At 39.4% G+C, this 27,965-nt stretch overlaps 1 protein-coding gene across 1 annotated transcript in view; it reads right to left on the bottom strand.

Annotated features, from left to right (window-relative positions):
* Nucleotides 1–27,965, bottom strand: part of LOC134569130 (FRAS1-related extracellular matrix protein 1-like) — a 151,226-nt gene that overhangs the window by 72,937 nt on the left and 50,324 nt on the right. The window contains exons 15-22 of the mRNA XM_063428038.1: nt 27,369–27,462; nt 24,227–24,479; nt 23,306–23,500; nt 20,847–21,032; nt 19,685–19,881; nt 16,264–16,489; nt 13,800–13,944; nt 9,369–9,510 (exon numbers count right to left, since the gene is read on the bottom strand). Of these exons, the coding sequence (XP_063284108.1) occupies nt 9,369–9,510; nt 13,800–13,944; nt 16,264–16,489; nt 19,685–19,881; nt 20,847–21,032; nt 23,306–23,500; nt 24,227–24,479; nt 27,369–27,462 (1,438 nt within the window). The remainder of the gene's footprint in view (nt 1–9,368; nt 9,511–13,799; nt 13,945–16,263; nt 16,490–19,684; nt 19,882–20,846; nt 21,033–23,305; nt 23,501–24,226; nt 24,480–27,368; nt 27,463–27,965) is intronic.

Consider the following 27,965-nt stretch of genomic DNA (forward strand, 5'->3'; position numbering starts at 1 on the left):
GGTTTCCACTGAAATGGATTTCCTTATTTTGCTTAAAACGTTTTGAAAGGGCTCCCTTGATTTAGGTGAGCCCGGTGGAATAGTTCAAATTAAATTGGAGGGAGTTAGCGGAGAGACAACAAGACTTGGGACATCAACTTCAATACTGTGTTTTATCCCTTTAGAATCTAAAAGCACATTCTGTCATCATGTATTTTGTATAGATATACTGATGGCTGATGACGAAATTTCAGCAATTATTTTGACCATTTAGAAACGTTTTAGACATCTGTTTGCAACGTTAGGCTGTGAATGCCACTGGGGAGCAGTGCCTGACCTAGCACTTCAGGTTTGTTTTATAAAATATGTAGAAGATTGTAAAATTTGATGCTGTTAAAAAAAAATATAGGCTGAGAAAAGACAAATTGCATAGTGCAAGGTAACGGAAAAGAACGGACGTGTTTGCAATGTGTGCATTGTGATTATTGAGTAAAATATTAACAATCCCATAATTTCTACACGTTTTTTTTTTTTTAACTTAATTTTTCAGGATTACCAGTTTCCATTTTTTTCATCTAATGTCTAAAATGTACATTGATTTATTTGGAAACGGATTGCATGGATGACAGTGTCTTTAATCTTCTGCATCCATTGCTAAGTAAGTACCCCTTGTGTTTGTATGCACCGCTTCCTCTAGTGTGCAAGTTTCCTCCATCAGAGCCTTCTATGCCTGCTTTTTACATTCTCCTTAAAGGAACACTCTAAGCGCCATAACTACTACAACCAACTGAAGTCAGAAAACAAACCGTTTTACAAGTTTTGCCAAAACTGATAACCAATTATCACATTCACCCAGAAGGTGACAACACTATTAAAAAGAAAAGGAAATTACCCTTTGCACCCTTAGTCTGTATTTGTAGATATAAAAGGATTCCTCTAATTAATCAAACAATATCCACACAAGATATATCTACAAAAAAATTGAATAGAAGACAAAATAGTGTAATACAACAATTATATCTAATAAAGTAATTTCAGGGAGATCATGCCAAACTAATCTTACTGATTTTTTTTGATTGGGTAACTAAAATAATAGACCAGGGTGGTGCAGTAGACATTGCTTACCTAGATTTCAGTAAGGCTTTTGACACATAGAAGGCTTATCAATAGTGATGTCACGAACATAAAATTTTCGGTTCGCGAACGACGAACGCGAATTTCGGCAAATGTGCGCGAACCCGCGAACCGGGCGAACCGCCATAGACTTCAATAGGCAGGCGAATTTTAAAACCCACAAGTTGTTTCAAGGGGACTAAAACCTGGACTGTGGCATGCAAACTCCGATCCGCGGCTGCAACTTGCAGCCGCTTAGTAGATAACTCCCTAATTCCCACGGTATTAGGGAGTTATCTACTAAAAGGCTGAAAGACCTAAATTGGTCTTTCAGCCACATTTACTAATAAAAAGTAAAGATTACTTAGTATTTGTAAATTCTGCCCCTACTCGCTATACCGCGAGTAGGGGCATGTCTAGTAAGCAGTGAGCAGCCTGTGGCTGCTCACTGTAAAAAAAAAACACACAAAAAAAACTATTGGCTCCCACCCCTGTGCGACCGGTGGGGGCCATAAATTACAATGGGGGTGGGGACCTACTGCCCTCCCCCCAGCCCCCACCCTTGAGCGGTGGGTGGGGGCCATAAAGATAATGAGGGGGGGACCTACTGTCCTCACCCCCCGGCCCCCACCCCAGGGCGGCGGGTGGAGGCCATAAATTACAATGGGGGGGAGGACCTACTGTCCTCCCCCCGGCCCCCACCGTCGGGTGGGGGCCTAAATACTAAAAAGTGGGGGGGACCTAATGTCCTCCCCCCCTGGTCCCCACTACTGAGCGGAGGGTGGGGGCCCTAAATACTAAAAAGGGGGGGGGCTAATGTCCTCCCCCCGGCCCCCACCCCTGAGCGGCGGGTGGGGGCCCTAAAAAAATGTCCCCCCCAGGTGACTAGGGGTCCCCAAACCCCTAGTCACCCCCTCCCCCCCCCAAAAAAAAATAACCCCCTACCTACCCCCCTCACCCTAAAAATAATGAGGGGGGGACCTTTAACTAAGTACCTGTAAAAAAAAAAAACTTACCATTCGATGTTTTCTTTCTTTTAAATCTTCTTTTTTCAGCCTAAATCTTCTTTTTTCTGATTGGTACTTAATCCACCAATCAGAGAGTTATGAGTCAAATTACACAGCGTGGGAAAATTCCAAAGAACTTTCCCACGCTGTGTAAAATGACACAGAGCTCTCTGATTGGTGGATTTCAAACCAACCAATCAGAGTGCTGTGACAGGTAAATGTAGAGACTTACCTGTCAGTCTCTTCATTTACCTGTCAGAGCACTCTGATTGGATGGCTTAAACCCACCAATCAGAGTGCTCTGAGCCTAATTGCAGGGCGGGGCAAGGCTTTATAAGCCTTCCCCCGCCCTGCAGAGCTCAGTCTGCGTGGAGCCCTCGCCGGGTGAACATGGATTATTTTTTTATTTTTTTTTATTGCGTCGGTTATTATGTTTTTTTTTGGCCTTTTTTGGGGCTGAAAAAAGAAGATTTAGAAGAAAGAAAACATCGAATGGTAAGTTTTTTTTTTACAGGTACTTAGTTAAAGGTCCCCCCCTCATTATTTTTAGGGTGAGGGGGGTAGGTAGGGGGATAATTTTTTTTGGGGGGGAGGGGGTGACTAGGGGTTTGGGGACCCCTAGTCACCTTGCGGACACACACATTTTTTTTAGAGCCCCCACCCGCCGCTCAGGGGTGAGGGCCAGGGGGGAGGACCTTAGGTCCCCCCCTTTTTAGTATTTAGGGCCCCCACTCGCCGCTCAGGGGTGGGGGCCAGGGGAGGACCGTAGGTCCCCCCTTTTTAGTATTTAGGGCCCCCACCCGCCGCTCAGGGGTGGGGGCCGGGGGGGGAGGACATTAGGTCCCCCCCTTTTTTGTACTTAGGGCCCCCACCCGCCGCTCAGGGGTGGGGGCCAGGGGGGAGGACCTTAGGTCCCCCCCTTTTTAGTATTTAGGGCCCCCACCCGCTGCTCAGGGGTGGGGTCTGGGGGGGGAGGACATTAGGTCCCCCCTTTTTTAGTATTTAGGACCCCCACCCGCCACTCAGGGGTGGGGGCCAGGGGGGAGGACCTTAGGTCCCCCCCTTTTTAGTATTTAGGGCCCCCACTCGCCGCTCAGGGGTGGGGGCCAGGGGGGAGGACCTTAGGTCCCCCCCTTTTTAGTATTTATGGCCCCCACCCGCCGCTCAGGGGTGGGGGCCAGGGGAGGACCTTAGGTCCCCCCCTTTTTAGTATTTAGGGCCCCCACCCGCCGCTCAGGGGTGGGGGCCAGGGGGGGAGGACATTAGGTCCCCCCCTTTTTAGTATTTAGGGCCCCCACCCGCCGCTCAGGGGTGGGGGCCAGGGGGGGAGGACCTTAGGTCCCCCACTTTTTAGTATTTAGGGCCCCCACCCGCCGCTCAGGGGTGGGGTCTGGGGGGGGGAGGACATTAGGTCCCCCCCTTTATAGTATTTAGGGCCCCCACCCGCCGCTCAGGGGTGGGGGCCGGGGGGGGAGGACATTAGGTCCTCCCCTTTTTAGTATTTAGGGCCCCCACCCGCCGCTCAGGGGTGGGGGCCGGTGGGGGAGGACATTAGGTCCCCCCCCCCCTTTTTAGTATTTAGGGCCCCCACCCGCCGCTAAGGGGTGGGGGCCAGGGGGAGGACATTAGGTCCCCCCCTTCTTAGTATTTAGGGCCCCCACCCACCACTCAGGGGTGGGGGCCGGGGGGGACAGAAGTTCCCCCCTATTGTTTTTTTTAGGGCCCCCACTCACCGCTCAGGGGTGGGGGCGGGGGGAGGACAGTAGGTCCCCCCCCATATCATTGAGTAAACTTTGACCACCCCCCCTGCCCCCACCCCCGAGCGGCGGGTGGGGGGTTGCCAAAGTTTACTCAATGATATGGAATAGGGGGCGGACCGAACATCGCATATGTTCGCCCGCCGTGGCGAACGCGAACAAGCGATGTTCACCGGGAACAATTCGCCAGCGAACTGTTCGGGACATCTCTACTTATCAATAAACTGCAATCATTAAGTTTGGATTCCAATATTGTTGAATGGGTAAGGCAGTGGCTGAGTGACAGGCAACAGAGGGTTGTAGTCAATGGAGTATATTTGAAGCAAGGTCTAGTTAACAGTGGGGTACTGGACCAGTGGGGTACTTTTTATCAGAGATATTGCAGAAGGTCTTGTTAGTAAGGTATGTCTTTTTGCTAAGGATACAAAAATATGTAAGAGGTTTGATGTTCCGGGAGGGATAAGCCAAGTGGCAAATGATTTAGGTGAACTAGAAAAATGGTCAAAGCTGTGGCAGCTGACATTTAATGTGGATAAGTGCAAGATAATGCATCTTGGACGTAAAAACCCAAGATAGTATAGGATATTTGATACAGTACTAACCTCAACATCTGAGGAAAGGGATTTAGGGGTAATATTTCAGATGACTTAAAGGTAGGTAGACAATGTAATAGAACAGCAGGAAATGCTAGCAGAATGCTTGGTTGGATAGGGAGAGGTATTAGCAGTAGAAGAAAGAGGGAAGCGCTCATGCCATTGTACAGAACACTGGTGAGACCTCACTTGGAGTATTGTACGCAGTACTGGAGACCGTATCTCCAGAAGAATATTGATACTTTGGAGAAAGTTCAGAGAAGAGCTTCTAAACCAGTTCATGGATTACAGGATAAAACTCACAAGGAAAAGTTAAAGGAACTTAACATGTATAGCTTGGAGGAAAGACGAGACAGGGGGATATATTAGAAACATTTAAATACATAAAGGGAATCAACACAGTAAAGGAGGAGACTATATTTAAAAGAAGAAAAACTACTACAACAAGAGGACATAGTCTTAAATTAGAGGGGCAAAGGCTTAAAAATAATATATTGAAGTATTACTTTACTGAGAGGGTAGTGGATGCATGGAATAGCCTTCCAGCTAAAGTGAGAGAGGTTAACGCAGTGAGGGAGTTTAAGCATGCGTGTGATAGGCATAAAGCTATCCTAGCTTTAAGATAATGCCAAGGACCTAATGAGAGTATTTAGAAAATTGGGCAGACAAGATGGGCCGAATGGTTCTTATCTGCCATCACATTCTATGTTTCTATAGTTTTTTTTCAATGTTAAAATGTAGGTAAGAATAAAGGCTCATCTTATATAATGATTTTCATGTCTGTGTAGATCTTCTGAATACTCATGGATACATGTGAAAATAAATAATAAAAAACATTAAAAAAACAATAATGTAACTCTACAAAATCACTGCTTTATTGTAATACACTTACAAAATGTAAAATAATAAAAGGCCCAATGAACATATGCCTGAGAGATCCAGTGACAGGTGGAAAAAGCCAAATGCATGTTACCTCTTCCTCAGGACAAATATGTATCAGGGGCAAAAGGTACGCCAAACAACAAAACCAAAATAAATATAAACCAAACCAAAAATAAAAATACAAGTTACAAAGTACCAAACTGTTCTGAAATTAAACCCTACGCATTTTGTCTCTATCACCAAGACTCTTCAGGGGAATCAAAATTCAGCATGGTCATTTTAGAGAATACACAGTTTTTCAATGATAAAGTGCTCAAGTGACAAGTGCTATATAAATGCACTCAATGCCAGTAAGTATGGTCCATGCAAGGTATGATCCATTAGATAATAGCAGGAGCTTCCAGCAACAGGGAAGGCAGGGGAAAGCACCTAGCGGGATCCAGTTAATTTTGTCAATTCGTTCTAAAATAGTTTGACTACTTACACTGGGAAGAGTGTTTGACTTTGCAAACTCGCTGGTACGATAGTCTGTTGTCCTTTCAAAAGTACTCATCAAAGAAAGTTCATGTTCTTGATTGGTTTTACCCCAGATCAGAATGTCATCAATGGATATGGTTGTGCCTGGTATTCGTTCAAGAAGGTGCTGCATGGTACTATGAAACACTTCTGGTGCTGAGCACATGCCAAAGGCCTTCATGCTTTCCTTTCCAAGTGGGATCTGCTAAAATCCAGATGATGCATCACGTTTGTTTAATACCACTGCTTCACTTAGCTCCCCAAGCAATTCTGGAATTGTTGGTAAGTGAAAGTGTTCTCTTAACATGCTTTTACTCAGTTACTTGGGATCCATACAGATTATGAGACCTTCATCAGGCTTTCCCACCAACACCATAGAATGAACCTATTCCGTATGTGTCTTGATTTTCTTTATATCTTCTTCCTCCATTCTGGCAAGTTCCCATTTAAGATGATCCCTTAGAGCTACAGGGACATTTCACACGGCATGCACTATTGGATGAGATTGGACATCCGAAGACATCCAGTTCCTTCAAATACTTCAACATAGTCTGCTAATATTTTTTTCTAGGTCATCTTCATTATATGTTCCATCAATGGCATTTACCCTTTGAATTAGGCCTAATGGTTCACACATTTGAAGACCCAGTAGAGCTGGTGGTTCCATGGAACTACCAGAATGTCAATTTTATGCCTTTGATTTCCATATTCCGGGAGCACAGCACTTGCCAAGCACTGGGATAAAGTCCCCATTATATGACTTTAGTTTGACTGAGCTTTTCTGAAGTTCTAGCTTGTTCTTCAGTCGGTGATACTTGCTCTCAGGCAACAAATTAGATTGTGCACTGGTGTCTACTTTGTAAGCAATATTGGTACCATTTGTTAAAGCTGTAATGATTTACTCATTCTCTGCACTTTTGGGACAGCCAAGTATTCCAATAAAGAATTCTTCTGATTCTTCACTTTCTGACTTGTCAAGTATATGGACCACTTTTTTAGCTTTACACATCATTTTCTGCAGATTTTCCCCTAAGCAGGACATTGTCTTATACCATGTCACCTTCCACACTTGTTGCATAGCCAGTGTATTACCGACTGTGGATTTGCTGTTTGTATGATAAGACTTTTTTCCTTCATTTTATTTTCATAATGTGGATTCACTTTGGTTTACCCCACTTTAACTACCATTACTGGTGTTGCCGATGTACTGTGGCAGAGTGTACGCACTTGTTCTTGAGCTGCCTCTGAACTTTGACAAATTTCTACTTTCTTTTCCAGTGCTAAACATTTTTCTCTGTGCCAGCGTATTTTAACCCTTATATTTCTGCGAGCTATGACTAGCTGGTCTCTTATTAATGAGTTACACAATGTTCCATAATGACATGATTTACTCTTCAGTTTTAAATCAGCTAACTACTCCTTAAAGGAACACTATAGTCACCTAAATTACTTTAGCTAAATAAAGCAGTTTTAGTGTATAGATCATTCCCCTGCAATTTCACTGCTCAATTCACTGTCATTTAGGAGTTAAATCACTTTGTTTCTGTTTATGCAGCCCTAGCCACACCTCCCCTGGCTATGATTGACAGAGCCTGCATGAAAAAAAAAACTGGTTTCACTTTCAAACAGATATAATTTACCTTAAATAATTGAATCTCAATCTCTAAATTGAACTTTAATCACACACAGGAGGCTCTTGCAGGGTCTAGCAAGCTATTAACATAGCAGGGGATAAGAAAATCTTAATTAAACAGAACTTGCAATAAAGAAAGCCTAAAAGGGCTCTCTTTACAGGAAGTGCTTATGGAAGTCTTGCAAGTCACATGCAGGGAGGTGTGACTAGGGTTCATAAACAAAGGGATTTAACTCCTAAATGGCAGAGGATTGAACAGTGAGGCTGCAGGGGCATGTTCTATACACCAAAACTGCTTCATTAAGCTAAAGTTGTTCAGGTGACTATAGTGTCCCTTTAATAGCCTCTGTTCCATTCGGAATTCTACATCTGAAAAGATACCTTTCATAGGTTTCATTGCGTCTAGGTACACAGTACTGTTCACATTTTTCTAGAACAATCTGATAATCATCCATTTTGTCATCTGTAAATATGAAGTTGTTGTATATGTCAATTTTAGCTGATCCTGATACAGTCAACAATAGTGCCATCTCTTGTTCATCATTTTGTGCCTAAGCTCCTATAGCTCCAACATATAGTTGGAATGTTTGGTTAAACGAAAGCTGTGCATCTTCCATATGACCAGTCATTCTGAATTCTGGTAGATGATATAACTTTCCATCATTATTTTACCGAGTCTAGACTTATTTGGTTTTGAATAATGTATTAATGTATAAGACTGTTGTGCTCCTTTTGGGGCAATCAAAGTCAGATGTACAAGTTATTTTGCAGTTATTTCATGAGGTCACTCTTCCAGAGCCTTGGCGCACACCCTTTCTGGTTTGCTGCAATGTATGTATTTTGGTTTTGTTAGTGTCTGACTCCTTGCATGTCAGTTCTAAAGGAAGCAGGGATACTCCTTATTCCGACACCATGTTTTATCTTGTATATCAAGAGGTAAGGCCCATGTCATTATAATGGTTGAAACACGCGCACACAATGCAAGAGGCACTTTTTGGCCTATACCAATATGCACATAACAAGTTGAATATGGTTCATACCAACTGATAATCTCAATATCACATAGGCCCCTGTGACGTCAGATGGAGGAGGGAGGCGAAGCTCATGCCGCTGGTGTGCAGTTAAGATAAATCTATACTTTTTTTTATGTTTCAAGGGAGGGACCTAATAGCTATGCCTAATATAGCATTGCACGCCTAAAGAGGCTAATAGAGGCAAAGGGTTAGAGCAAGGATGTCAAACTCAAAGGCTAACTAGGGCCAAATAAACAAGGTTTAAGATCTTTGATAACTTTGATAGCCGGGAGAAAGTGACAGCCGGCCGGTCACTTCCTCCCAGCAGTGACATAATTAGAGGGTCCCAGTTGTGCTACTAAAGCGCCATAGCACAGACCGGGGCCCTGAAGAAACATTGCCATTGGGTGGCCCTAGGTGTATGGGCGACCCGATTGCCCACCTTGGACTGCCCCCCCAGCTATGCCACTGCTGGGCTGGTGCAGATGTGTCGGCCCTTAAGTAATGCCAGAGGCCCACGGTCGCAGGTGCCGCTGCTGTGGCCCATGGTCCGTGAGTTTGAAATGCTTGGGTTGGAGTAACCCTTTAACAGTGATAATGCTGGTTGTGACATTATGCATTTTATTAATTGCAACAAGAATTTCAAAACATATTAAGAAAATAATCTGCTCTAAAACTGAAATGTTTTAGACCCATTTGAAATAAAAAAAAATCCCATCTTCAGGAAGTTTGTAAAAGCTGCATTTACAATATAATAATTAAAATAATGAGCAGTAAATAATTCACAGCATTGCAATATTCCACACTGAGCACATGGCTGTTAGTAAAATGTCATTTGGAAATATATTACGTAGTTAATTTAATAGGTTGCATACCTTTAATTTGAGCTCTCCAAATGTTGGTATATTGTTGATGATATAATAAATAGAATTTCTTGAGGAATCTTTATCTTCGGCTTCCAAAACCACACTTGATATAACTTTATTTTCAGCTACTTCCAATTCCAAGCCGCCATTTCTAATCAGACAGAGAATGTAATTGAGATTAATGCGGTGTATAGTGAATTTATTATAGAACCACTTAATCGGATTAAATCTGCCACCATGGGTATTGCAGCAAGTCAAATACATGAAGATTATTTCTTGAGCTAAGGCTGACCATTTGTGAGGTTCTGCTACTTCTGCAGAACATCTTTTGGAAAGCTATCAATCATGATACTGTTTTTTTTTTTGTTTGTTTTTTAAGTTGTGCCAGGGTTCATGAGATAGAATGCTGATTGACAGCTTTTCCCAAGAGATTCTACAGCAGCTGCAGTCTTTAATGTAACTGGCCTTTAGTAGACAAGTGGCCTCCCGTGGAGTCCAAATCATTAACATCTCACCAGCTTGGAGGGCAATTGCCCCCTTGAGACACAGGCCAACCTGCTCCTAATTCCTTCTCTCTCCTTACAAATGCGTGCATTTAAAAACATACACCAATATTTTATTTATTATTCTAGGTTAATGATAGACTTCAAGACCAAGAATAAATACAAAATTAAAATCACTAACAATAAGAGGAACATATATCAAAATAGATTAATTACGATACTTGCATAACTGCTTTTATGACCTGATATTTTCCAATATCCCCAACCAGGCAAATTAGCAAGATTGACAGCACTGCCCTTTACCAATTTGGAAAGAAAGGAAGCCAATAGACATCTCCTTCAAGGGTTCTGGGACCACAGTTTTTCTACCAATACAAACAGTATACAGTGATATGAGAAGGCAAATTCACATTCCAGATTTTTTTTATTTCCGCATATAACATACTAAATGGTTTCAGATCCCCATACAACATTTAATACAAGACAAAGGAAATCTTAGTAAATACTAAATCAATTTTCATTTAATCATTTTTTTTATTTAAAGAAAAAGTAAATCTTACACCCAGTATGGAAAATGGCCCTGTATGAAAGAGTAACTGTCTCTCTCTCTCTATCGTTAATAACTGCTGGAACCACACATGCAACAAAACACTACCTACAACTGGCAATCAGTCTTTCCTGTTGTGCCGGCAGAATTCCTGTAATTCACTGACATTACAGGGTTTTCGAGCATAAACTGCTTGTTTAAAGCGACACTTTAGGCACCCAGAACACTTCAGCTCAGTGTCCCAGGTACCTTAACCTTGCAGTGGTAATTATTACAGTTTTTTTTATAAACTGCAATACTTACCTTTGAAGGTTAACTCCACCTCTAGTGGCTGTCCATGTGCATTGGGTCTCCCCTACCAGCCGACGTCTGCAGAGTAGGAGTGGATGCGGAGCCCAAACTAGCACTGTGCAAAGTATACTCGCATCATCTCACTAACATCACTATGTTTGCCGTTATTATTGCCGAATGCTGTGCTTACTTTACACCAGACATAATGATTTGTGTCTTCCAATATGTTCCAGGTTTGACTTGTCTGTCCAGAGAACATTATCCCAAAAGTCTTGAGGTCATCAATGTTTGTTTTTTGTAAATGTAAAAGGACTGCTTATATTGCTTTTAATTACCAGTGGTTTGGGCCTTGCCATGAATTTCATTAAATGTTATTCTGGGTGTTATTGTGTCTGCCTGGATGAGTTACTGCAAACTTTGCTGCTTAAAGGACCACTATAGGCACCCAGACCACTTCAGCTCAATGAAGTGGTCTGGGTGCTAGGTCCATCTAGGGTTAACCCTGCAGCTGTAAACATAGCAGTTTCAGAGAAACTGCTATGTTTACCTATGGGTTAATCCAGCCTCTAGTGGCTGTCTCATTGACAGCCGCTAGAGGCTCTTCCGCACTTCTCACTGTGAAAATCACAGTGAGAAGATGCTGACTTCCATAGGAAAGCATTGAGAATGCTTTCCTATGGACTGATTGAATGAGTGCGCGGCTCTTGCAGCGCATGCGCATTCGGCGGATGATGTCCGAAGAGGGAGGAGAGTTCCCCAGCGCCGAGGGAGCCCGGCGCTGGAGAAAGGTAAGAATTGAACCCCTTCCTCCCCCTTCAGCCGGCGGGAGGGGCACCCTGAGGGTGGGGGGTACCCAAAGACCCTGCTACCTTCTTTTATTCCCTGTTAAGAATTTTTAAAATGAAAATTTTTTAGATGAAATTTGTCTACTCCAAATTAGCATTTTCCAAATTTTAGACAAAACGAAATTAGAAAATGAACAAATCAAAATGAAACTAATTATTTTTCAGTGCACATCTCTCTAGTTTCTATTTCTCTCTCATTTCCTTATAGGCAATACGAGCCCTTGTGATGCCTAAACTGAACAAGAGTGGATTGTGATTTTATTTGCTAAATCTTTAATAGAGACGAAAAAGAAAATGGAACATAACACGAAAAAATGTTTAACACGAGTATTAGATGAATTTAAAGGTTTTGCTCAATGTTGTAACTTCATTAGTGGGTTCATTTCAAACATTGAATTTTGTGTTCACCTGTGTTTTCTTTCTCTTACGTTAGATTTTGTATGAAAATCTGAACCCATTAAAGGGACACGGTAGACATGGTAGCTGCTTCATCTCATTGAAGTGTTTAAAGTACCTAGAGTCCCCTGGCGCCATTCTTCAATTTTTAATGTTTTAGTCCTAAACAAGAGTCTACAGCAATCCAGCCATTCTGAGCTGTTTAGGGTAATGAGGAAGCATTAACCTGAACACTGCAGCAATGGGTGGTTACGATTGGCTGAGAGTGTCAGGTGACCGCTTTCAGCCTATTGCAGTGCCTATTGCAGGTATGAATCAGTATGGTTACAAGGAAGTGTTTAATCTCTGCTTTAGCCATACCTTCAGTGGGGGTGGAGCTTTGGCAAGCTCAATAATGGATTAACACTGAATGGAGGTGCCAGGGGACTCCAGGCTCTATAACCAATTCAGTGAGATGAAATGGTTATAGTACCGACAGTATCCGTTTATGCAGACAAATAATCAAAAACAAAAGAAAACAGTTAGGGGTAAATTATTTTTTACGGAACCGTAAGATATGTCTCCTACTCCGCAGTAGATTTAACCCCTTAAGGACTTAGCAGTCAAAACTGTCTTTTCATTAAGACTTGGTTAGAGCATGGAATATTCTATTAAACAAGTGGGTCACTCAAATTTTGGACATGTTAAAATTAGACCTTCCTTCCTCTATCTGCTATAATGCTAGACAAACAACATTATTATACAAAGTAGTGGGTTCAGCGCTTAGTGTTCAATAGAAAAAAAAGATATCAATTATAAGGAGGCTGCAACCTAGAATTATGACGTTCCCTCATAAATCGTCACAAGGAAAGGGATAAATCTGGAAGATAGAAATTGTAGGTCGTGCCAAAAACACTAGGAAGATATAATAAAACCAAAAATAGGAACACAAATAAAAAAAATGGTGAAAATAACACCGCAAAGTGCTAAAGCTAGTAGAAACACAGTATGTACTTACATATATCAATAGAAATAAAATAGAGATAAGAACCTGGTCATCCATTACACCAATTACTCTCTCGTTCAAGAATCCCAGGTGGGGATTATACCACCTATGCCATAAAAGGGAGCAGCATATTCTGCTCACTTAAATGTGAGTATTCTATGTTTCTATTACTTTCTGCTGTAATATTTATACAGTGAGCACTATATTTGTGTTTCTCCTTTCCACTGAGGACCTCTTCTACTCAATAACACCTACATCCTACCAGTGGGGGATCGACGAATTATACCTGAGCTAGTCCAAGCTCCCAAATAGGTGAGTCCAATGCCTTCCTGCTTTGAATTTTTTATTTCTACGCAAGCTTAAGTTGCAGTCTGCACTATTGGATTTTTTTCCTTTTTATCTGCATATCTCCATCTGGAACAAGAGAAAATGACCACTCTTCAGCTCTACCTGTATAGATCACCACTACACTCAAGTTCCTACAAGTGGACCTGGCCCTCTATTTGCCCATTTTTTATCAGGACTTATCTCTATTTTATTTCTATTGATATATGTAAGTACATATTGTGTTTCTACTAGCTTTAGCACTTTGCGGTGTTATTTTCACCATTTTTTTATTTGTGTTCCTATTTTTGGTTTTATTATATCTTTCCAGTGTTTTTGGCGTGACCTACAATTTCTATCTTCCAAACAACATTATTAAACTGTTATAAGTAGAAGTGTTTTAATATGCCCTCACCTGGAATGCAAGAGATTTAATGATACAGACAACAAATTTGACTTTTAAACTTGAAAAAAAATGTACTTGGCTAGAGTCTTCTATGTTTCTACTTATTAGAACAATCTAGAACACAGACTTGTCAGATACTTAACCTGATAAGACGTGGAACTTCATCATTGACAGACATTACGTGGACATATAGAGTGTCTTGAACTGTGTGTTTGCCATCTGTCAGCTGTACGGTGAAGCTATCCTGTACAGTATCTGTGTCATCATGCATGTACACAAGTCGCAGTCCTAAAGGAAAGAAAACACAGTTATTATTCCGACTTTTAAAATGCTTTTGGTTTCTCGGTTTATAACTCATGCATCATCAATCCGCATTAGGATTAGTGGCCGAACACCACGAGAAATATAGTTACAATTAATCTGCAGTGCCACAGTTAGCTGTCATTTCCATATTGTTATGTAGACATAATTATTGTTTTATGATGCTTTTTTTCCCCCCCATCAGCATTGGGTTGCTGCAACAACACAAAACACTCTACTTGCAAATACTGTTTAACCCTGCACAAAAGAAAGAATTGGATCTTTAGAACAGGATTTTGTCCCATCTTCCTCCTAGACCAATGGTTCCTAACCCAGTCCAGAATTTAGGGATTACCCAGTTGTGTCTAAGGTGTTTTTAGAAAGAAAAAAAAAACACTTTATACTCAGTAGGGTAAGGATGTGCATGGGAAAAAAAATTGTTTCGGTTCGGAAATTTGGGTAATTAAATAAATTCATCTGCTTCTGCAATACGGACAGATGGCATTCGTTTCGGCACTTCGGAACTGCCGAACGTCATCACTGCGGAACTTTGGCAATTCGGACATTCGCAAGCATCCAAATTTCCGAATGGCATGAAATTCGTACGAATGTACATTAAGAATGAATTGAATCCCACATATCTATAATAGGGTAATCCTTTAATCCGGGACTGCTAGGGGTACTTAAGTACTGGTTTGGGAACCCCAGTTCTAGACTCGCTAATTGTCAAATAATGTAGACTAACGTTGTAACTGCATAACATATTAAAATCGTTCCCCGAATGGAACTGTGCCATTTAATGTGAAAGTATGTATTCACAGAACCACATTCAGTTTAAGAGCTAGAAGATTTTGCAAGCTTTGCTTTTCATTGATATAAACTTGCTCAGTGAGATTAACCCACACTGAGCACAGAGATAACATTTTCTAAGTGTCTTTGATCTGCAATACGTTGCCATTTACTATCCATATATGTCTGGTGGGCAATAGCAATTAAGAGAATAAAGTGACCACACAATAAATATATCCAATCTTGTTTAATCTTGTTTACAATTGTTTATTCAATAATTAAAGGTACACTACAGGCACCAAAACAACTTTAGCTTAAAGGGACACTTTACTTAATCTTATTGAAGTTATTATAGTGCATACAGTCCTGCCCCCTTCTCCTACTCCCCAAAACCCTTCAGTTCACTAATTATAGGGTTTATAAGCATGGCTTCAGGCAACGCCTCCAAACCCTCTGGGTATGAGAGCCAGGAATCTTACTTTTTGACTCTCATAGCATAACATACCATGATGTCATGCATGCATGCTATATAGGTTATAGAGAGCCATTGTACTCAGTGATTCTCTAAGGCAGAATCGTTGGCGCATCGTGACCGTCAAAATATATGGGAGCATTGGATTGGCACGCCTCCAAGAAGACACAACACGAGGAGGAGGTCGCGGCAGCTGGAAAAAAGAGGAGTAATTTGTTCTATTTTAATTTATTTTGGCTAAATGACATGGGCCATCAGGGCTGTAGTGTTAGGAAAACAAATGTGTATTCCTAACGCTGTGTTAGTTTAATAAAGTGGTTTTAGTGTACAGATCATGCAGTCTCTCGCAAAAGGTGCTCAAAAGGTAGATCACCAGATGTTGTGGAACTACAACTCCCATGAATGCTTCAGAATGACAAAGCATCATGGAAGCTGTAGTTCTACAACATTTGGAGATCTACTTTTTGGGCACAGCTGGTCCAAGGGCTTGTAGGTTATTGAACCTTGGGAGATGCACATTGAACCTAAAAAACTGGTTTTGATAGTGTAGAGATCGCGGTGCACTCTGCCAGTCTGACTCTGTCTGGTATGCAAAGTGTTATTAATAAACAATAAATTATTCTTTCTATTTACATTAAAACAAACTCTAGAGCACCATTTGCCTTTACGAGGTGTACATCCTGTACCAATGGGAGAAATAGGTAGTTAAATGGTGGGTTAAATTTTAGAAAAAATATTTTTGATCCAAAGAAAATTCAGGTGTATGCAGTAACTCGTGGTGTCCAGCAGAGGACATTCACAGTCCATTTATTAAACAAAAGAAGGTAGAAAGTAAAATTTCGATCTGGATAGCACACGACTTGAAATTATAAATCATCCAGAAAGCACAGATAATTTACCCTAATATTACAAAAGTGGGTTATGGGGAAACTGTGTTAACAGGTAGATTTATGATGGCATGCAAAAATAAGATATCAGACAGATGCCGTGCAAGCATATGTAAACAGAAATAGAAACAAGAAAAGGACTTAGATCATCAGACAAACCTTGATTCAGTTCACTTAAGGTAAAACTGTGGATCTGTAGTTCCCCATGAAGAACCGTAGAACTCAGCTGTTTGTAAAGGCTGATATTTTTGCCATATGTGCCGTTTAATAAGAGACCGTTAGCAGGCGGTGTAATAATTGTAAAGTTTAATGTGTCCGGTGGGATGTCCAAGTCTTCTGCGTTTAATGTGCCAGGACCTATCTCACAAATGCTTCCTTCAATTATCTAACAGGAAATAAAAAGAAAACATTCTTCAAAATTTCAGGTTTGGGATAAAGTATTGCTGAAAGCTCTCAACAAAAATCAGTCATAAAAAAAGAATTGGGGGAAAGAGGCCATGCAGACACTCTACAGAGTCTACTAAGTCACGCTGTAGGGAGTTTCTCCTTGACATGGACATTCCAACTACAACAAATGTTAATCTTGATGTTAGCGTTAGGGATATAGAGGAATCTTTAATGCCTTTATTGAGATAGAGGATTATGAAGATTTTACAGGTCAGATAAAAAATATGGAAAGTTTGGATTATTGAATTATGAAATATGCTAAATGCCCCTTTTGCCCATTTCAGTGAATGGGTTTAATATCTGGGTTTTCAAAAGCAACCCTTTTTTGTACTTTTAGCAAGCTATGCTTAAATATATTATTTTAAGATATATTTTGCCTAGTGTACCGTAAACCATGGCTTAGGTCTACTTTAATCTATTGCAAGAATAAAACATTCACCAGTGGAAACTTCGTAACATTTTTAAATTTTATATCCAATATATCTTGACGACTAACCTTGATAAACCAAAACAATCATTCTCCTCAACTGACCAGTCTTACTCATGGAAAGAAAAACACAGGCCATGAAAAGATGAATTTCCCGTTCCTCTCATTTATAAATGCATTTCATTCTCCGTTTCTTTATAAACATTTGATATACTAAATTTAGCAGCTGCGTGTGTGGCACTGGCGTCTTCATAGTTTTTTTCATTTGCAATCGATTCTGGGATTTACACCAGCTAAAAACCACATATGGAAGCTCAGATTTAACATGCATTTATCCTGTGCCAGGGATGTCTGCAGCAAGGCATGTTCTATTTTAAAGCGGTGTGTTTACACTTTGTGGTCTGCACAATTCACGGGAGAGCAGTGATGATCAAACGCAAGCCCATCCTAAATCTGCCAATGAAAATCCTTCCCTTCATTTCACTTTATTCTCCACACTTAATCCATCTTACGATCTGGCAGACAATTCTGATTTCTGAATTTTAGATTTTTGTTTTTTAACCTGTGCGTTACGAATGAGTTTACAGGAAATTCAAAAGTAATTTAAAATCACTATAAATGAAGTCCCTTATTGCAGCGAGTTTTCCTGCGACATGTACTGTCAATAAATAATAATTGGCAATTGTTAAAAACAAATAGATATATAACTACAGGTTCCTGTAGATACTTATACAGCTTATAGTGTGCTGACAGAGACATCACATTTTTCCTTTATTTATATCCTGATGTGAGAGAATAACACCTGTTTTAGAGGTTTTAAAAATATATAGATATATAGAGCACATACATTTCAAAAAATCACATTTCTACAAATTCTCCCAGGATTCCAAACTCATCATGCAAATAATCACAGGACAGCATCATAATTCAGACTAATTCCTGAATTTCTGCAGACACCTTTAACAATGGATCATTCTTTAAAACACTGTTTTTTAATCAAAGCATGGGTCGTGATCCAAAAGGAACAATGACCAATGATTGGTCTTACAACAGTTTAATTTATACTTATCTAAGATACATAGAAATATATTTATTACAGTACACTTTGTAGTTATTTCCTTGAAAAAAATGATAGAATCAAAGAATATCTAAAAACCTTTTTTTTCCCATATGACATTTACTCATTAGAATTAGTTAACTTGATATTGGGTAGTACAGCAAACAAAACGGTTAATCATAATCTTATTTAATGTATCCTTTATAATATTCTAATAGGTGCAAGAAACATATTACATCCATATGGTACTAATCATTTATTAATTTAAACTGTCAGCACTACTTGGCTTCTACATTTTTTCACCAGACATTGCTAGAATTGTTTTTGAGTGTCTAGCACTGTTTTTGTATTCCTGAGATCGGGGGTTCTTTTGATTAAGAGATGTTCGCTAATCTATCAAACAGAGGGTTCTAATCCTTGAAAGATCCGTCCCATGGAAAGAAGAAAAATAAAAAAAAGAGAGTGGTAATCATTAGCAGCTGTCCTCAGGCATGTATGAAATGAACAAATAATCCCATCCCCAACCAGCAGGTGCTCACAGCAAGATCCACACTAGACATCTGAGGTGGGGAGAGATGAGAAGATCTGTGTTTGTGATATCCGCACACTCAGCAATCCCCAATCACCTCTACACTAAGATGAAACAATATTTTTCATTTTTTTTTGCTTTCTGCTTTGAGGGAATGTTCACAATCGCATGAAACTGTATCCTGAAACTGTCCTTAAAAAGTAGCAGACGTTACAGGCCATTTTAAGAGATGAAACTGCAGGTAAAGGCAAATATCAGCATGAAACATAAAAACAACATACTCTCTCTCCTCGTTCCCTTACAATTTATTTTACTTGGGAAAATATTCAATTTATTCTTTTTAGTGGGCTTATAAGCTGTGGTCATAACCGCCATTTTTTTTTCCAGATTCATCCAGTGCTAGTACCACGTTCTGCAGTTACATAGTTACATAGTTACATAGCTGAAAAGAGACTTGCGTCCATCAAGTCCTTATTTTTTCCAGATTCATCCAGTGCTAGTACCACGTTCTGCAGTTACATAGTTACATAGTTACATAGCTGAAAAGAGACTTGCGTCCATCAAGTCCTTATAGTTCTTACTGTAATAAAACCTTTTCTTTGCCTTAGAGTAAATCTCCTTTCTTCCAGTCTAAATGCGTGACCTCGTGTCCTATGTTTGTATTAGCAATATGACATTAGCTTTCGCGCTCTAGAGTAGTAGTAGATTAATGATAGCTAGCAGGATTATTTACTAACATGAGAATTCAAAGTGAATTTCAAATTTAAGGCCAAAGTAGCCAAACTGTAAAAATTGTCCTAGTCCGCTATGCACCCAGTTTGGTTACCTTGGCCCTAAATTTAAAATTCACTTTGAATTCCTGACAATTCTCAGTTTAGTAAATAACCCTTTATATCCCTAACCTCTCACTTTCTACTCCATTCTCATATCTAGATGCAATGGTATTGCTGAAAATGTTATATTATTGATCTATACTTTTTTTGATTAAAAAAAAAAGAAAATCAAAAAAAGAATTTTATACAATGATACAATAAAAAAAAAGATTATAACTGATCAGATCTCCTAGCAAATTTAAAGTCTGTGTTAAAAATGTAGCAATAAATGTAAATATGTTATTTACCGTGATATTTCTGACATGTAGATAGGGTATCTCGTCATTCGTGGGTTTAATGATCATGTAGAAAGGCATGGCCATAGATCTCTGTACACCGTCACTAACATATACCATAAAAAAATCTGCAGTAGGCTCCCTCTTTTTATAACGAGACTGAACATACTGGATATTCCCATTGCTGATGTTCCAAAAACTGAAAGAATCTAAATTCAAATAAAAAATAAAAAATACATGATAAGCTGGAATATATTTGAGTATACACCATATCTTAATTTGAAATATCAAAATGCAGGTATTCTGAGAAAACCAGTCACACTTGTTGAAGAGAACAAAAATAAAATTAGGGAGAATTATGTAAATATTAAATGGGATTTGGGTATTGTTTGTGGCTACTATCAATATCAGACTGTCAGGATAATTTTTACCATTAGGGAGAATGTATAAATCCCCTGCCTATTTCTCCTGTTTTAGACCCCATCATTTGACATAGAAAGCTTAGATATTTGCTTTATAGTACAATGTAAATCTAAGTTCAAACTTTCTGATTACAATTTTACCTTTTTATGTACATTGTAATGTTTGTATACTAAATACTGGACTGTAGTTAAATGGAAAAAATTTAGGTGTTAGATGTGGGGTTGGTGTTAGGGTAAGAGATAGACTTAGGGGTAGGATTAGGTTTAGAAATAGCATAATAGTATACAATAATACACAGAGAGTCACACTTTACTAAATCACGTCCCTAGTAGGTAAGTAAAGAGGTATGTCACTGTTAGAGCATGTCTGTTATTCGACCCTACAGACCCTCAAACTCCTGGCAAAGGTATATACGTGGAGTATCATGGTACAGTATCAGAAGCCAAAAATGTGGTCTATACACCAGTGTGACAGACACGGCCTGTAAAATTCCCCCCAAAAAATAAAACTTGTGTGAAAAATATAAATATGAAATATAACCAGCAGATTTGACAGAGGTTGGAGACAAAATTGTTAATTGAAAAGTGTCAAAATGCTTTCTACTAATATATACATTATACATTATTATTAAGCATAATTTATGGACCTCTGACAAGCACTGTGGCAGTCTTTATGGTGTTTTATGATTTCATGCAATGCATTATGCTTTTTAGTCTGATTTATTTTTTTCAGGGTAATTTGGATATCTTACCTATGTTTATTTCCAGTGTGTTCTTTTCGGAACCTGGCATCAACATGGTGTTCTGGAGATACCCATACATTGGCTGTGTTTCCAGAATGAAAAACAAGTTCTCAGGAAGTGTGTCGGCATCAGAAGCACTGATATGGTTTAGGGAAATGACGGATGACGATCCCTCATAGACAATGAACACGTCACCTGTAAAAGAAGGACACACTGTAACTTACGGTTACGTAAATACACAGAATATGTCAAGCAATAAGAGTTGGAGATTGGCTGCTTGTCACGAGCGTGGGCTATTGGCCCAGCCGAGACAGTGGGGAGAGTGTGGAAGTGACAGGGTTAATGACACCAGACCCCTGGTTACCTGTTGCTAGTCCCAGCAACCACTCAATTAACCCCTGCAATCCCTTCTACACTAACATAGAAACATAGAATGTGACGGCAGATAAGAACCATTCGGCCCATCTAGTCTGCCCAGTTTTCTAAATACTTTCATTAGTCCCTGGCCTTATCTTATAGTTAGGATAGCCTTATGCCTATCCCACGCATGCTTAAACTCCTTTACTGTGTTAACCTCTACCACTTCAGCTGGAAGGCTATTCCATGCATCCACTACCCTCTCAGTAAAGTAATACTTCCTGATATTATTTTTAAACCTTTGTCCCTCTAATTTAAGACTATGTCCTCTTGTTGTGGTAGTTTTTCTTCTTTTAAATATAGTCTCCTCCTTTACTGTGTTGATTCCCTTTATGTATTTAAATGTTTCTATCATATCCCCCCTGTCTCGTCTTTCCTCCATGCTATACATGTTAAGATCCTTTAACCTAACCCCCTAGTACACACTTTACTGCCACCACCAAGACTTTTAAACCCGGGCGTCTTAGGTTACCCCACACACAGGAGAATTATAGAATCACAGTTCTACGGTTACTGATCAAACACATATAATTAACCCTTTTTGGTAATGTGTTACCTGCTTTCCTCTGGAGAATGAAGCTCATATAGAACAGAGACACAAGCTGATTAAGTAAACATTTAATCTGACAAAAAAGATTCACAGTGCTGAGTACAAAATGCAGAAATAAATGACATACAGATAACAAATTGCAAAACAGTACATCAAATAAAATAGGAGAAAACACAAGAAATTCCTTACATATGTTTACTCCATATAGAATTCTTGTTGGAGACTTAGATGGTATTGATCTCCTAGAAGTTTAACAAAATATATATTTTTTTCCTTTCCACTATTACCTTAAAATACAATTCTGCTTAAGCTATAAAATAAAAGATAAACAATTCATTTTATAGTAGTTGATACTCCTTTCCTTTCATTTTGCATTGGCAATATGACTGCAATTGTCTGAGCAAGTTTCCTTTAGTCTTTCCATACACCTGGCTATCCAGATTTCATGGTTATTGAAGACTTATAGATACATAACCTTCTGTTATTTTTAAATGTTCTTAAACATACAAATAATTTTTTTATTTTTTTTTAAATCTATATTTTATTGAACACATCTGAAAAAAATAATACAATCATCAAATAAGATGTCAGTGTGCAAGAAAACACTGACAATGGACAACATCTCAAAAGGTAGTGAGGGAACGACATCAGCGAGTTCCTCTCAGGTCTCAAGCTAATTTTAACTCAACTTACATGCAGTCATGACAATCTGTTCTTGGAAGGGTTACTCTAAGAACCATGACCACTTCAGTAATTTGAAGTGGTTATGGTGTCTGGTGTCTATATGTGCAGAGTTTTGGTATGAAATGCTGCACTTAAGGAGATTAACTCTACTTCTGGGTGCATCACTGGACTGGAACTAGAGTTCCAGCCAGACTAATGTCAATTCTGTCCATATTTGGGAGCAAAGAATTGCATTCATTGGTTGAGAGCGGTGGACATCCGGCAGGACCAGGTAAGACAACAAACCATTGCAAAATTAACTCCTCATCACATCATAACTACTACAGAGGGATTAAGTGGTTATCATGCTTGATGGAATCCTTTAAAGATCCTATTGCAAAATGGAATGACCCATCATTTGCTTACTGTAGATCTGTGTACACCCACCAAAGCTATATAGGTATGCAGGAACAAGAATGTGATTGTAATAGTATACCAGCAGGTACTTAAAGGGTTTCAACACACCTATGATATATGAAATACATGTCAAAGGGAATATAGTCAAATCATATTTTGCTATGCCCAGCAAAATCTTCAAAAATATGTTAGACAAGTTTATTGAGACATCAACACATTAACATTCATTATAATGTTATGTGCGGTAGATTAAATGAATATACAACATGTTTTCGATACTGTTATTCATATTTTTATTTACATTTTTCCATGTAACATATGGCAAGTCAAGCAAGTTTGCAGAATGAGTTTGATGGATAAATAATTATGCTTTACTCAAAGCACTTTCTAGCAGAGCTCTGACATTGTTACACATACTCACCAATATTTAAGATGGGCTGTTGATTATTAATGGGTGTGACTGTTATATTTAGGTCACAGACGGGAAGGCTGGCATGTAGAGGCACGGGCGGAGGGAGGGGTCTCTCGGAACAACAGGTGTCCTTCGTGCTGGGCTCCCCATCAGAGACGATTAGAGTCACAACGTCTATATAAGGAGAGGAGCCTATCTCGCCTCCTAAAAAATATAAAAATGAACATTCTATGTTTAATCTTTCTGTGTCTTACTGTGTTTTAACATTAAATGGAGGCTCCAGAATGCATTCATCATCCTTTTTAAATTCATTACATAAATGTTATATATTTATAAAATTATACTCCTCTTCATACTGTTCTTTTGGTAAATCCCAGGTTATAACTCCTCCAGGGCCCCCGGTGTCATTCAAAAATGGGCTGGGCTATCTCTGATAATCCCTGGGCCTACATTCACATGAACTGGAATATTATTGAAGACGTGATCTTGAAGTTCATGCTCACTAATGTCTTCCTCATGAAGATAAAAACCTGATTTAAGATTTAAGGTTTTGTAGGGGGTTATAAACAAATATACCTTTATGCTAATGTACTTGGAAGAGGTATCGAAGGATAATTTCTTTGCATGGTTTTATCTTAAATTGTATGATTTTTTTTTTTAAATTATGATCTTTCAGTTCCATTGTTCTCATGATTGCCAGAAGAACCCCTTCATGTAGGATATTTAAGGGTTATTGAGGAAAAGCACTTGCACATTTTGATTGATGGATTGGTCCTTTGTAGACACCGGTAGGAGATTCTCATTTTCAGATCCCTCATTAAAAATGAATTGAATTGACGGTAAAAATTTAATTTTTAACATAAAGTCTTGACACATACAAACCAAATAATTTGAATCAAAGATTTTCTTCTAAGTTACCCTAAACCTTACCTGTATGTATATAGAATATTAAACCTTCTGTTATATCACGTTGGGTGAATTTCTCTACGGTAACACCTCCTCTTTGTATTATGCCATACAAAGGAACACGGGCTATTATATATGTCAGCTTTGAGTCCTCACTGTCTGAGTCAGCTGCGTACAGGTTTTCAGCTGTAATCACAATTTGTCCTCCCTCCGGACATTCCAGGCTAGTTTTCAATCCCGTGCTTAATTCAGGAGGACTGTCATTCACAGGAGAAATCTAAAGCAAATGCATAAAATAAATACAAAATAAATACAATTTAGAAGTGGTATTGAAAATTTAGATGTGAAGAGCTCAGTGCTTCTCCTTTGCTATCTATATAGAGTCCTATTTGTCTAGTCTTAGTTTCAATCATGGGCCACTTGGTCTCCTGAGCAGTCTGTATTCTTTCTGGCAGGGGTCCTCAAACTCCGGCCCCCCAGATGTTGCTGAACTACAACTCCCATGATTCTCTGACTATCTATGCAATTCAAAGAATCATGCGAGTTGTAGTTCAGCAACATCTGGAGGGCCGCAGTTTGAGGACCCCTGCTCTATGGTGTGGATTGAACAAGATGCAGGAAACATGCCATGGTTAACATTTTCTATGCAACCAGGGTGCAATGCTGTTGAAGCTCAGTGCGCCGGCAATTGCTAAACCCATCGCAACTCTAATTAATGAATCCTTGGTGTCTGGATACTTACCCAAACTTTGGAAGACTGCAAGAGTAGTGCCTATCCATAAAAGTGGTGACACTACTTTGGTTTCTAACTATCGCCCTATATCATTGCTCCCGGTATTGTCAAAAATCTTAGAAAAATGTGTCCATACGCAACTATGTGAGTATTACCAACAATCAAACTATCTGACCCCTGATCAATCAGGCTTTCGCCAGAATCACTCCACTACAACTGCCCTCTTAAAAGTTTGCAATGACATCCAAACTGGCATGGAACAAGGAGACCTAACTGGAGCTATTTTCCTTGATTTTGCAAAGGCCTTTGACACAGTAGACCACGACATTCTTCTGCACAAACTCAAAAACTCAGGTATTGGTGATCATTTGCTAAACTGGTTTCGATCATATGTATCGGAACGCTCGCAATATGTGTCTATTTCTGACAGCGACTCCCTCCCTCTCCCAGTCACGTGTGGTGTTCCCCAAGGTTCCATTCTCGGCCCCCTACTATTTTCATTATTTATAAATGATCTGCCTAATGTCTGCAAATCCTCAAATGTACACATGTACGCAGATGACACGGTAATCTATGCGAGCAATTCCGATCTACCGCAGCTTGAGGCTGTGCTCCAAGACCAGTTTACAGAGGTAGAAAAGTGGATCGCAAAAAAACAAACTGTTCCTGAACACTGACAAAACTGTTACAATGATCTTTGGAACAGTACCTAAATTACACAAATTACACAATTCCCACCTATCCATCAAAACAATTTCAAATGGCACACTGACCGCAGTCCACTCTTTCAAATACTTGGGTATGATGTTAGACCCCAATCTATCTTTTGGCCTGCACATAGAAAAGCTTGCATCTAAACTTTATCCAAAACTAGGTGCCCTGTACAGAAACAAATCCTGCCTAAGCCCTTCAGTAAAGGAAAAGATTGTACAGCAAATGCTGATGCCAATCATTGATTATGGGGATGTAGTATATGCATCTGCATCGCAATCCCACATTAATAAACTCAACACATTGTATAACTCGTTCTGCCGATTTGTGCTACAATGTAATTACAGGACCCACCATTGTGACATGCTAAAAGAACTAAACTGGCTGTCGCTGGAATCCAGGCGCACCCTTCATCTTTCCAGCCTTGTGTTTAAGAGCTTTTCTGGGAAACTCCCACCCTACCTGAACGCAATGCTTTCCCCAGCTGTTCCCACTTCCTACAACCTCCGATCCAGTACCAACACTTTACTTAGTCTACCTCAATATAAAAAGAAAGCAGCCCGATCCTCCTTCTCCTACAGAGCACCACATTTGTGGAACAACCTCCCGCACAAATTAAAATCTTCCCTAAGCTTAAAGTCCTTTAAGAGATCCCTCTCTACATACCTCAAAACAGAATGTACCTGTCATGGTTGATTATATATTTCCTACCTGTTCTATGTTAAATTTTGTATATATTGTACATTAATATTTGTATTTTATTGTACACTAACTGTAACAATGCAATGATTTGTGGACCCAGGACATACTTGAAAACGAGAGAAATCTCAATGTATCTTTCCTGGTAAAATATTTTATAAATAAATAAAATAAATAAATAAATCTTAGCTGTTAAACCATTTAAAAACTGTTTAACAACACCGTAAGGTAAGACAGCGCCCAGAAGCTCCAATCCTCAAAACAACTTCATTGAGATGAAATTGTTTTTATAGGTATAAAAAGTTCCTTTAAGATCAACTTGCGTAAACGCATGGTACTATTTGTTTCAAAGCATGAACTAACCTTCTTAACCCCTTAAGGACCAAACTTCTGGAATAAAATGGAATCATGACGTGTCACACACGTCATGTGTCCTTAAGGGGTTAAAGACCACTGACTGGCTATGTCATCATCAAAATTGTATTCCACTATTAAATATCCCACTCAACTAATGACAACAGAATTAATTGGAGGGCCCAAAGCTAAATTATCTGGGCATCCTATGTTCGCATATGATATTCTGGGAGCCAAGTGACGCTCTAAAAGTGTAACATTAGGTTTTTAGTTGCTTAATGCGCATGTTAATATTTTTTACGATAACAATTGCTTTGCTAATTATTTTCACTTAAGACAGAAATTATTGCAATATTTATGTAAATAAATAATGCAAAGTCGAACTGAAAATACACAAACTCCAGTCATAATTTGGCAACATTAACAACTCTTAATTTCCTAGTTTTCCGTTGTTGCATGCATTACAGGTAAACAGAACCAAATAACGCGAGGTGCTAAATACACATCATTAACTTACTAATTACAAACCTTGTAACACTGACAATGCAAACCTCACTCAGGAGCCTAAAGGTTAATTAAGATACTTGTTCTACAGGACGCTGCTCATGTAATTATCATTGGTAACATTTAGTTATTTTATTCCGATATTGCGTAAAATGCTAAAATCACCTGCACTTTTAGCTCTCCATCTGCAGTGTTAAGTCCATCTGTTACTGTAAAGACAAATGTATCTTCAAATGATTCGGAATCATCATGCTGATACCTTAAATAAGAACATAGTAATATTAAAGAGAAATAGGAGACACAGAGAAACTTATTTCTCACTTGACTTTTACTTTTTGTAAACTATAGTTTATGGATTGTAGCTGTTAGGTCATGATGTAGTCAGGCAAAAGACCAGTTTAAGAGCCCATTGGGCCTGGTGCTTAAAATTATGATGGGCCTAATTACAGAATCTTATCGACAGAAAACACTAAAATAGTTCCCTTCCAATATCTCCCAAGCATCATGTATCTGGTGGAGGTGGTGCTAGAGGGAAACTCACAGGATATAGCTAACAGAAAACACATACCCTATGCTAATCTCTCGCTTTCATCTTTCAAGTAAATCCATACCCCCTAACAGCAGTGTCCGGTGAAGCAGGTTTTGGTGGGTGCAGTAAAAGGGTGGGCCACTGATGTGAATCACATGACAAGGAACCGGCCAAAGGGGCGAACATGCCCAAAAAGGGGGCGTATCTGCACCAAGAATTAGATGGCCAGTCTG

This window comes from Pelobates fuscus, chromosome 7 (genome assembly GCF_036172605.1).
Source record: "Pelobates fuscus isolate aPelFus1 chromosome 7, aPelFus1.pri, whole genome shotgun sequence".
Classification (NCBI taxonomy): Eukaryota; Metazoa; Chordata; class Amphibia; order Anura; family Pelobatidae; genus Pelobates; species Pelobates fuscus.